This window comes from Lichtheimia ornata, assembly GCF_029851405.1.
Source record: "Lichtheimia ornata isolate CBS 291.66 chromosome Unknown scaffold00031, whole genome shotgun sequence".
Classification (NCBI taxonomy): Eukaryota; Fungi; Mucoromycota; class Mucoromycetes; order Mucorales; family Lichtheimiaceae; genus Lichtheimia; species Lichtheimia ornata.
In genome coordinates, this window is record NW_026695351.1 from 181995 (window position 1) to 194279 (window position 12285).

The 12285-nt window shown below is 43.6% G+C and overlaps 2 protein-coding genes across 2 annotated transcripts; one reads left to right on the forward strand and one right to left on the reverse strand.

Moving 5' to 3' along the window:
* Nucleotides 1-1245: 1245 nt before the first annotated feature.
* On the forward strand, nucleotides 1246-3024 carry O0I10_006799 (uncharacterized protein; the record flags this gene model as incomplete). Its single annotated transcript, XM_058486824.1, has 9 exons — nucleotides 1246-1307; nucleotides 1367-1392; nucleotides 1467-1656; nucleotides 1749-1829; nucleotides 1897-2052; nucleotides 2114-2298; nucleotides 2357-2609; nucleotides 2669-2713; nucleotides 2769-3024. 9 exons carry the CDS (start codon nucleotides 1246-1248, stop codon nucleotides 3022-3024), a joined length of 1254 nt encoding a protein of 417 aa, XP_058342410.1.
* Nucleotides 3025-3373: 349 nt separating this feature from the next.
* O0I10_006800 (uncharacterized protein) lies at nucleotides 3374-7183 on the reverse strand (the record flags this gene model as incomplete). Its single annotated transcript, XM_058486825.1, has 4 exons — nucleotides 3374-5307; nucleotides 5379-6484; nucleotides 6555-6641; nucleotides 6768-7183. 4 exons carry the CDS (start codon nucleotides 7181-7183, stop codon nucleotides 3374-3376), a joined length of 3543 nt encoding a protein of 1180 aa, XP_058342411.1.
* Between the last annotated feature and the right edge of the window lie 5102 nt (nucleotides 7184-12285).

Below are 12285 nucleotides of genomic sequence, written 5' to 3' on the forward strand. Positions count from 1 at the left end.
GCTCTCAATATGATCTTCTCGTTGCCAGGATTGGTATCCATGGCAACATACGCTTCTCATTCACTCGCACAGATGTAGCCATGCATGGCCGATACATCCAACTCACGTACGTGATCGTTTTGCTGCCTTGTGTGGTTATAAAATATCATAGACAACAAGAGGGGATTTGGATTTCGTAGAATGAGTGGCATTGAGTACAAAGAAATGGAGATGTTAATTATAAGAAGATGACTATTTCGGGAAGATACATCCACTATTACAAGCCTCTTTGTGATAGCTGTTGGTCACTCGAGTCCCCGTATTGATGATCAAAAGATAAACAAGTGCGGATAACACACACCATAAAGACTCAACTACCAGAGAAAACAGAGTCTGAATATCACAATGGCAACCACAATGATAACAAAGAAGACAAATTACAAAGATTTTAGTGCATGTATCCCCCTGATCCATAGGGTTGCATGATACTCATATCAACTTGGGCTCTAAATGTGTACACAATGATTGAGGAAAGAGGTGTATGTATGATAGCAGTAGTTACCGAAATGTTCCTTTTATGTGCAATGTGCAATGTTGCGAAGAGGAAAGGTGGATGAATGTTGGCAATGACGATGCATAGATTGGGCATGGGGGCATGAGCTGATAAAGCGATGGTCGTCTACACGAGGATCAAACCTCGTTCATTATCCAAGAGCCTAGACGCATGATGATGTAAGTCAACGGCCACATCTATTAAAATCTCATCATGGAACAATGAATGGAAATGTTCTTTGTCCAAGTGATTCGAAGATAGAGCGTTCGACATCATTCAATGCAAGATGTCTTATGTACATGAATCATCAGATGCTCGATCCAGGATCCATGGTGACACCAAAGCCATTCTTGTATATTATGCGATTAAAGGCATGAATGTGTTAGGTTTGAAAAGCCATCTCTCTTTAAAGTATATGGATATCCATTTTGAGGGAGGAAGAAGATGAGAACAAACAATTCAGGGGGGTGGTGGTGATCAATGTGTGCATGCATGCAGAAAAACTAGTGCTACCAAACAAATTATGCAATCATCCACGTTCCTATAACGTGTTCTAATTCCCAGGGTTGTGTGGTCTTTTTCTTCCTCAGCCTCACGACAGCGGGACGTCAACGAACGGGAAGACTCTCACCCGCGGAAGTATCAGTATCCGCTTGCTTTTTATTTTAGGTGTTCAGCACAGTAGCCCTTCTCTCTCACTTTTGTTTCCAACCATGGTTCAAGCAAAGATCCCCTCTGCAGACTCTGGTACATATCCCGAAGACTTAGAACTCACGTATGTCTTTGTATACTTCAACATGGCAACCCTTTCTTTTTCTAACTCATGTCATTTAGCTTGTTGCAGGTTGTCCATCGTCATGGTCAGTAAACGAATGCATCTCTTCTTCCCAATGCCTCGGTCCCATTAACGAGTGTTGACGCGTGGAATCAATAGGCGAACGCACACCTGTACGTAGACGATTGGAACAACTCTTCCCAGCTGTGTGGACCATGTGTGAAGCCAACACGGCCATGTTTGCTACCATTGCTGCTATCAACGGCAAACGCGAGTTCGTACCTCTGCAACGCCTTGTCGACGCCGAATTACCCAACAAGACCCAGTTGACATATGAGCCAGGTTCATGGTAATACATGCTTACTTTTAAGTGTGGGGTTTAATGCCATGCGTGTGTGTTGTGTGGATTTGCTGACTTTGTAATTTTGATGGATATATTAGCTACTATGGACAATTGACCAACGTCGGCCGTAGCAGTATGGCAGCCCTTGGAAGCAGGTTGCGCGAGATTTATATAAATCGGTAAATATGAAAGGATGATGATGAAAGGGGGCTTGTAACAAGACACACACTCACATGTATTCTATAGTCTTAAATTCTTGCCTGATGTTTTCGATCAAAATGCGGTCTATATCCGATCCACAGATTACCCACGTACACAAGAATCTGTACAGCAATTGGTTGCAGCTGGATTGTATCCATCCGACAAACGACCTGAGGATTTTACATTGCAAATCAGAACTCGGTAAGTAGCCATGGATACTATCAGAGAAGGATCGCTGATTAACAATGAAATCCATTTCTAGCGATCATATGAAAGACAACATGTTCCCAAATCCCAGTTGTTATCGTCTTCGACAACTTTCTAAGGAAGCACGCAATGAAGTGGCTGAAGAGAACAAGGAACGTTTCGCCTATCTCACCAAGCGATTCAAAAAGTATGTCGATGAGGTCTCGCTTGACAGTCATCCTTCGGCCAACGGTATTTTAGGTAGGTCTTTTGGTGAAGGGAACAAGGAAGAGACCAAATCTCATATTCGATATCATAGACACTCTTGCATCTGCCAAAGCACACGGATTCAAGCTCCCTGAAGATCTCGATGAGGAGTTGCTACGAGAAATGGAGGAAGTGGTTATGCTGGAATGGTTCCAAGGTGCTATGAAGAACCAGGAAATCCGACGTCTTACATTGGGCAGCTTGTTGGGTGATATTCGGGACCGTATGGTTGCAAGAGCTGATGGATCAGATAAAAAGACTGGTGAGGATGCGCGAAAGCTTTATATTTACTCTGGCCATGACACGTAAGTGTGCTTTGGGATTGGACATATGCATTCGAGGTTGTTCACAATTATTTTCATAGCACAATTGCTCCTTTGTTGATCAGCATGGATGTCTTCAACAAGAGGTAAAATACGAAGCTACATGATTGAGTTTGCAATTCACTCACAATGATATTATAGATGGCCTCCATTCAGCAGTTCTATTGTTTTTGAGCTCTTCAAACAAAAGGGTGGTGGATCTTGGTTTGGTCGGTCACAAAAGAGCTATGTACGCGTACGTTTCAATGATAAGATCATGGAGCTACCTGCATGTGCAGCACCTGGAGATCATCATAGCAGCGGCGATAAGAGTTTGTGTACCTTGGAAGCGTTCCAGAAGGCCATCAAGGACAATATTCCAGACAACTGGGCCGAAGAATGTGCACCCAAACATTGAGCTAGATGATTGGCATACTTGTAATATCTTAACGCATTGTACGATTAGTATCATCATCCTTGTATTAGACTTTAAGAAATGTGTATGTATGACAATAATGTATCATCATCAATCAAACATGTCATTTGGATTCGTTGATAAGGGAAAAGCACCCATGTGATTATCATCTTTATTTTACTAGATTATGTAATAATGCACTAGGGGAATGAATTGATGAAGACAACATGTATTTATAATGTTTGTGCTATTAGGATGGAATCGGTAATGGGTGGTACTAGGTATGTTATATACAATAGCAAGATGTTATGGTACAAGAAAGAGTTAGATGGCATGGGAGTCATGATCAATTTCATTGGTGGTGGGGAGATGATGAAGATGGAGGAGGCTGTTGAAGTGAAAGTAAAAGTCGAATAGTGGGACTAGTAGACTCTCTATCACCTGATGTATGCTGATCTTGTTCAGCTGCATTGTTGTTGGATAATGGTGATGAACGGGTAGCCGTATGAGACGGTGTATCAACATGACCCCTGGAAGGTGATTGATTGGAAGATCGACTTTGCATGGTATCATCTTGCGGTCGAGCATTGACACTTGGTAATCGAATAATAGTGGAGGATGCTGTACCAAGTTGTTCCTTTGTTTGGACACTAGGCGATGGTGATCGAGAAGCAATATAATCGCTGGGAAGACGAATAAGTGTTGCTGATGATGATGATGCTGGTGGTGGTTGTTCTTCATGCTTGTGTACTGGAAATGATGTTTGTTCTGGAACAATGGGTTGGCTTGTTGTAGTGGATGGCATAATGGGTGGAATCGCTTCATTGTGCCTGATCACATGCATTGGTCCCTGAGCAATGACGGCATCATTGCTGCTTGGGATTGAAGTTGTTGGTGTCAACATTGGCGTGGGAGATGATGAACCCAAATCTTGCAGTGATGATGTAGCTTCAGCTTCAGCGGCGGCGGCGGCAGCAGCAGCAGCGGCAGCAGCAGCAGCCTTTGCTCTTTTGGAATTCTTTTTAAACGATCCTTTTGGACGACCACGTTTACGCTTTGGCGGTGCATCATCATTGGTTGTTGTTGTTGCCGTTGTTGTAGTCGTAGTTGTAGTTGTTGTAGAGCCTGAATCGATCTCTTTCTTTATAGGTGCTGCCTTTGATTTCCCAACTTTTCCTTTTCGAGTCCCTTGTTGTGGCATTGCCTGTTCCTCTTCAAAGCGATTGAACACCTTAGCATGTCGTCGTGTCCTTCCCTGGGGTGCATGCGTAATCCATTCATCGATCAATGCTTGTTCATGATTTTGGACCCATTCCAATATTTCATCAGCCGATTTACGATCCTCTGGACTTGCACGCAAACAGAAACGTAGCAATTCACGACTCAATTCACCAGATACTTCACGATTGAGTGCCGCATCAATGGTGTAATCATTTTGAACGCGTTCTCGTAAGCCGCGTAAATCGGTATCCAGGATCCCATACCATGGTTCACTATCAGCAAACGTCTTCCAAATAAGCGTGCCAATGGAATAAATGTCTTCAGCGATAGGATGAACAAGATATGGAAGTGTCTCTTGATCCATGCGTGTCCGTGGTAACGTTTGAATGGAACGATAGTGCCGGTAGCCATGGTCAGGCTTGCAACGCACCCAAGGTAAATGCTCGCACCACTTGTCAAGTTCAGCTTGATTTTCAGGGAGCACTTCACCTTCGTATTCACCTTCTCGTAATGGCGGTCGATCAACCCACCATCGTCGCACATCCTCAGGCTTGGTGAAAATTGCCTTGCCAAAGTCGATCAGGTATACATGAGCACGTGGGCTGCCATCTCTAAGTTGCTCCTTTGATTCATTCACCATAAAGTTGACCTCCGACAAGTCGCGATGTGCAATACCAAGCGCATGAATCTCACGCATACACACAAGCAATTGTTGAATGATATCCATCTTTTGATACGCTGTCAACCGATGATGCGTATGCTTGTGGGTGTACTGTTTGAGTGTCTTTTGATATCGCTCCATTGATAATCCAATGATCTCGCCATTGTCCTCTTTCAACACCTCCAAGATTTGCGCCATGTGTGGTATATTGTGCACTGCCAATAGCGTCACCAACTCTGTCGTTCGTTGTGTGATGGTCATTCTTCGAAATGTTTGAACAACCACGGATGGATCATTCTGGACGTAGTAAACATGCTTGAAGTACCCTTCAGCATTTGGGAAAGACGTCGTGTTTCTCAAGTACTTGTTGACATGAATAATTGGCACGTTTTTGTTGTCACACACTAAATCGGTACCACCATACACGTTGATTAGCATTGCATAAATAAACATTTCTGCATATCGTGTCACTTACGCTGAAGCACTTTTTCCCACAATTCCTTTGATTGATTGATGTAATATTCTCGATTCTCAGTTGTATCTTCAGCTTGCATGGATTCGTCGTTGGTTGGATCAAGGTACTTTGTGAAAGAAAGACTCTCCGTGTTATGATGAGATTCTGGCGGAGTCACTGGATGCTGTGGATTATCATCCACCGAAGAAAATCGAGATAAGATTGGCACCTGTTGGTCAAAGTTTGGTGATGGTGTTTGCTGCTGAGCTTGCATGGCGCTTGAAGGTGATGATGATAATGATGAAGAAGGCTTATGTACATCGTCATTGGATGTGTATGTGGATGAATTAATCTTTCGTCGTTTAATCTGCTCAAATTGCTGCTGAGAAGACGAAGGAGATGATATGGATGAGGAGGAATGTGATGGTGTTGATGCCTGCGAAGCTGCTGTGGATGATGATGATCTTCTTTTACTCGATGAAACAAAAGACGATGCTACTTCTGCTGGTACTTGATATGTGCTTGGATCATTCAAACTTGTTTTCCCATCCAAAACAGCTCTCGTGAAAAGGCGAGTAAGATGTACGTCGCTGGCACTCGTTCTTAAATCTCGATTGTTGGATATGCGATGTGTGCTGTAAGGTCGATAAAAAAGAGCTCTCTTCATTGCAAGTGTAACCACAGCCTGCACTCCAGGTATAACTTTGACAATCTTGACCTTCATCCATGCTTTCGGTAAGAACTCGGTTGACAAGCGTGAATCCGCATTGCTGATATCAAAGTCCACCGGCTTGCCTAGTGGACGTACTAGAGCCACGTCGCCAATTACATGCGTAAGTCGTTCATCATCCAAACTGGTATATGGCTTCAGCTCCATGTTTGTGAACACTGCAACTACACCATTCGACCTTGATTGTGATTCAAGCAAGAGTGTACGATTCTTGCATATGTACATCCGAGGCAGTGGTCTTTGATGTAAAAAACGCCCTTCCTTGATAGCATTAACTGCACGATAGAAGCCTCCATTCAATTGATTGTAAATGTCGATCACATCCGAATATCCTTTGACGATTCTATTCTTGGTTGCCTTCTCCTCTGGTAAAGTCAATTGCATGAAATATAGGGAGCTTTTCGCATAAAAGGTGTTAGCAATGTAGGTATCCCATGCCAACCGTTTCCAACCCGACGCAACCATACCTTTCTGGAGACACCTCGGTAAACATAGGTAGCGATAAATCAGTCTCTTCAGCAGTTGGTGATGTTCTTTCAGGTACAATGATAGACCTATAATGAGGGTGTGTACATTCATGCATGAATAAATGCTATTTTACGTGGCTATTCCCCCCAGCATTGCAAATAATGGCACCCAACAATAGCTGTGTATAGCATAATAAAATAAAGACAACATACCTGCCGTTTAGCAGAGGCTGCATAAACTCATGATATCGTCGTTCGAGATCGTTAGCCATACGATGAATGGGCGTAGTGGGATCATGGTGAAAGCGTTGAGCGTTCTTCCAAATGAGCACGAGATCGTCTTGGAACTGGCCAAAGTTCTTATAGTGTCCACGATACACTTTGTTCTCCAGCGTGAGCAGGTCCATGGGTGTTTGGATCTCTTGGTGATATACGGTTGCTGTTGACGGCACTGGAAGCATAAAAGGCCATATTGAATAGCAAGAAGCCAAGTGGTCGACAACTTGGACGCACAAGTGTAAAAATAACATAGACGCCCGTATCCTTTGCGATCCAAGAGGCCCATCGGCCTCCTGTTCTTCCCGCAAGTCCTGCCGATCGTCCACATAAACTTGCTGAGGTTGTGACATAGCGATCAACGGTGATTGAGGAGCAAAAAGTTGTTGCTTTGGTGAGGAGTGGGGGTTTGAGTCGGCTTACTTTGAACCACAGGCAATACCAGCAATGAGAGACTGAGATCGCACAGCAGCAAGTGGATTGCTTGCAGTCACACAAACTTGAGAGAGAGAGAGAGAGAGAGAATATACATATACCATGGGTGCGTTCTCTTCACTGCCATATCACCCCTATCGTCTGATTATCATGATTGTCTCATGCGGCTTCCTTAATACATTCCATCGTCCTACATACAACTATGGTTAATGTCATGCAAAAAAAGATGTCAAATTGAACACAAACTTCGCGTCCGCTGTCAAATCACGTGCTATTGCTTATTCATACATCATGCCTCCCATGTCAATCTCCCCTCCAGTAATACAATCATTGCAAGTACACAATGGCATCCTCTCATCCTTCCTCCACCAAGATAGTATATCACATAATTTTCTATTCAACAATAAAACCATACATTGATATTATCGATTGTAAACTCACTAGCTTAATTTCCCAAATGATGTCCTTTCTTGCCATGGATCGTTGGTGATTGGGCTATGTGGTTCTTGTAGAATTGACAAGCATGGCTTACCTTTTCCCTAGCAAGATGTTTCTTGATGGATTCCCATATCTTCTCCTTGACACCCAAAAGGAAGCATGTAATATCCCATCCTTTTCCATTTGTTTCTTTGGTGATTTCACGGCAAGGACAACTACAAATGATGACCTACAATGAAAAAGGTCGTGGCATTGGACTTAGCCCGCTTTCCTCTACTTGCTGCTTGTAGATTAAATACCTTGAATGGAACAAAGGAGGTGATTCCGTTATCCCGTCTTTCCACACAAATAAACCTGGCCTTGACACACGCGAAAACATTGGATTGCTGAGAAATCGTCTAAGGCATCCATACAGGTACTTGAGAAGTGGTATCCACACGATGTGGTCATGAAAAGAACCGTTCCTGGCATCGATAACGAGCGTCTCAACGATGATCCATCAATAAAAGAGAGGTGCTGCAGGTAGCTGATTTGCAAACGTAGCATCGCGAGGGTAATTGACAATCATAATCATAAGATGATCGAGTATGCTATGTCCAAAGATTGCTTGCTTGCTGTAGATATGGCCATCCAAAGTCAAATGTTGATTGTCCTCCTTCAGAAGCAATAAGATTTGGCAACGACAGCTGCATGGAAAGCGAATAGATCTTCTAGGCACCAATGACTAAGCAAAGATGGCTTGATGGGATGGTCGACCTAGGGATCCACACGTTACAACCTAGCCTCTCGAAGCCGTGGGACAATTAGTTACCAAAGTCATATGGCGATCGAAGATGCATGATGCCACCAAGTCAAAATCACTTCCTTGCTGTGGGGTTCCCATAGAAAGGTGAATGCTGTCGACTGTTTTTCACCAAACAATGACTTGATGCATCTGTAATAGATGTGCGCTGGCAGATGTCCAACAACGGAATTGACGGTAATGATAACCACAAGATGATGAAATAAAGCCTGCTGACACCGAAGGATATCGAAGCTGCTCCTTGTTGCTCACATGATCCATCTGATATCCGAAACGTTGTGCGTAGCAGGATGTTCATCTCATATGCAATGAAAATAGTAGGCGTTGAAAGAAGTGTCAGCGGCACCAAAGATATCGCCATTGCTGCTGCTTGCTGATTGCTGGTTGTTGCTTGTTGCTGACATGGTCAGTGGAGCACCCATTTCCGCTAACACAACACCTAGACGGTACAGTACGATGACATCCTTGATATGCCGCCGTGATGTAATAATACAACTGAAAGAGAGCCTGCCACTCTATTTCTTTCATGAGTGCACTGGAAGGCGACAAGATCCCAGAATAAACACTTTTACCTTGTGGTATTTCTCAATAGCTTTTTGCTTCCAATAACCGGATCTCCATTCCATCCATGAAGTGCTGCTGCTATTTCCTTGTAAGACTCGTTAATCAACAGCTCTTCCTTTGTTGATCCAATACCTTACGTACCAGTGAAACATGTCCCAGCGTTCTTGCTTTGAAATCAATGTCTTGTTGCTACCACTGGTACCATGATCCAATGTATTCAAGCTATAATAAATGCAACGTAAGATAACAAGGACGGTATTCACTTTTCGTGTCTACATACCCAAAGCAACTATGTGTTGGGAACCTCTCCTTGATGACAGCCATGGAAAGAATACACGCGACACACAACGGGCCTTCTTGGACGTTGTATAAACGAGAGAACAGCAAACTACACGTTAACTTTAGTATCTCAATGTCCAATTTGAATAATAAAGTAATGCAGCGATTGAACGTACACGTTGCATCGCAATGGGAGCTTGAGTCATATGTAGATCCCGCGCGTATACTTGTTGCCTTGGAAAGTGTCGCCATTGACAACCTGTTCGCCCATTGATGCTCTGCATTGAAGGCAACAATGGCAGCAGTTAATGCTCTGTATTTAGTAAATGGAGTTAGCCTTACCTTGCATTGTGAAGCAGGAGAGGAGAAGAGAGGACTCTTTGTCTTCCCTTTCATTGTTCTCTATTTGTGCACCCCCACGCCACCCCGCTTGCTACAGTTGCCACTGTGTATATATACCCCAGTACACTATACATTTGGGTAAATAAGAATAGCCACTGATCGAGATTCCAATTGAACATAGTCCTCATAATTATGTTATACATAGTTTTACTGTGGCCAGGAGGTGGCGTCATGAAGGCCGTGCGCCATTATTAAATCAATCAGTTTTATGCAGCTCAACCCAATGTATCATGTACCTACATGCATCCATTCGTGATGTATACGTACACATATAAATCAATTACCTTGATGAAACTTTGCTATTGGCCGTTGTTTACTTATATACCATCCTAAAGGCAATCATCAACATCATCCATTTGTGTAGCAACCTGTCAAGGACGTGTCTGTGTAACCAAACGTGCGGTTTCACTCAGCTCTTCATCTTTCCGTTAATGCAGCCGACACCATCCACTAGGAAAAAGCAACTCCATCACGCTTACAGCTCATAGGTAAAACATAAAGACGCCTGTATCTCCAAACTTTACAATGAAACGTGGGGTTTTGAATAGAGCAATGTGCTCGGCTTGGCCAACAGCACCTTGTGTGAAAGTTTCGCGTTCAATGTCGCAAACAGCCCAAAAAACATTTTTCGGTCGTCGTCGTCGAAGAGGTCGAACCCCAGATCCAGTTTGGCTGGTGGCGACATTGCGAAATCTGGGATTGGCAAGCTTGATCGTGAAACTGGCACCCAAGGTGCAGTTGGCCAAGCCGAGCACATTGCGCCAATAAAAACCCCACGTTTGATTGTAAAGTTTGGAGATACAGGCACCTTTATGTTTGTAAGCGTGATGCTATATGAGAAGTGGTCTTTGTTCATTGTCAAGTAGCTAGACTCTGGAGAGCCAAAGGTGCAGAAGGACCTCTTTGGGTAACTCGGCTAAAAAGTCAGGACTTCGGGGACAATGCATGATAGGTACGCAACCCTCATTTTCAGGTCATACATTGGCAGCTAATAGCCACTTTTGTGCATTCACAACTTTTGTGCATTCTATTGTAGGTGGACGATGCTCCTGCTCTAGACATTCATTTCCATGATTAAAGTAGGTTGATCCGAGCTGATTTGGTTGAGTTACGCTCACACAAGATTACATCGGTTGAGCTACATCGAGCGTGCTCTATGTCCAGAGTGATGTAATCTCTCTTTGACCGCAGCTCAGTCAAATCAACTCGGATCAACCTACTTTAATCATGGAAATGAATGTCTAGAGCAGGGGCATCGTTCCCATGCAGTGGATCTCGCAACAATGATGATTGGATAAAAGTGGCCGTTAGCTGGCAATACATGCCTGTTCCTAGATGATCCATAAAGTAATTATACATTGACCCTTTCATTCATGCAAACGTAGCTGAGTTACACAAAGAGGACCCTCTGCATCTTTTGCTCTGCCAGGGTCCAGCGACTTAACAATGAACAAAGACCACTTCTCATATAGCATCACGCTTACAAACATAAAGGTGCCTATATCTCCAAACTTTACAATCAAACGTGGGGTTTTGAATAGAGCAATGTGCTCGGCTTGGCCAACAGCACCTTGTGTGAACGTTTCGCGATCAAGCTTTCCAATCCCAGATTTCGCAATGTCGCCACCAGCCAAACTGGATCTGAGGGTCGACCTCTTCGACGACGACGACCAAAAAAAATATTTTTTGGGCTAGTTGCGACATTGAACGCGAAACTTTCACACAAGGTGCTGTTGGCCAAGCCGAGCACATTGCTCTAATAAAAACCACACGTTTCATTGTAAAGTTTGGAGATACAGGCACCTTTATGTTTGTAAGCGTGATGCTATATGAGAAGTGGTCTTTGTTCATTGTCAAGTAGCTAAACCCTGGAGAGCCAAAGATGCAGAAGGACATCTTTGTGCAACTGAGTTAAACCCAGGACCTCTACAGGGACAATACTTGACAGGTACGCAAGCTTCATTTGCAGTTCATACATTGGCAGCTAACATTCATTTTTATCCAATCAGCATTGCTGCCCAATCCACTGCATACGAACGATTCTCCTGCTCCAGCCTATCATTTCCATCTTTTCATCTTCGTGATCCGAGCCGATTTGACTGAGCTACGCCTAACAAGCGAATCTGTAAATTAGTGAATCGCAGACCCTGCGAATGTCTCCGTCTTTCAAACTTGTGGACGCTCCCATTCAAAATTGTGATAATGAACATGGAGTCTTTATTAGAACAAATTGATCAGCATGCTCGAGAGCACCTTACTGACCAATTTTCAAGTTGGAGGTGGGCAACTTCGGGGAGGTCGGCTGTCCGCTCTTTATTTCCCATCATCCACCATTTGGATCGCCCCGCATTTTAAATTTTCACAATGAAGTCTGCGACTTTTAAATGAATGAAGTTGATCAGCATGTCCCAGCGAAGCTTCAGACCCAGTTTCACGTTCGAAATGGGGAATCCCAATGTAATACATACTATTTCGATAAATCATGAATCGGCGCTGTCCTCCATTTCCGATTTACATAGTAAACCCACATTGTAC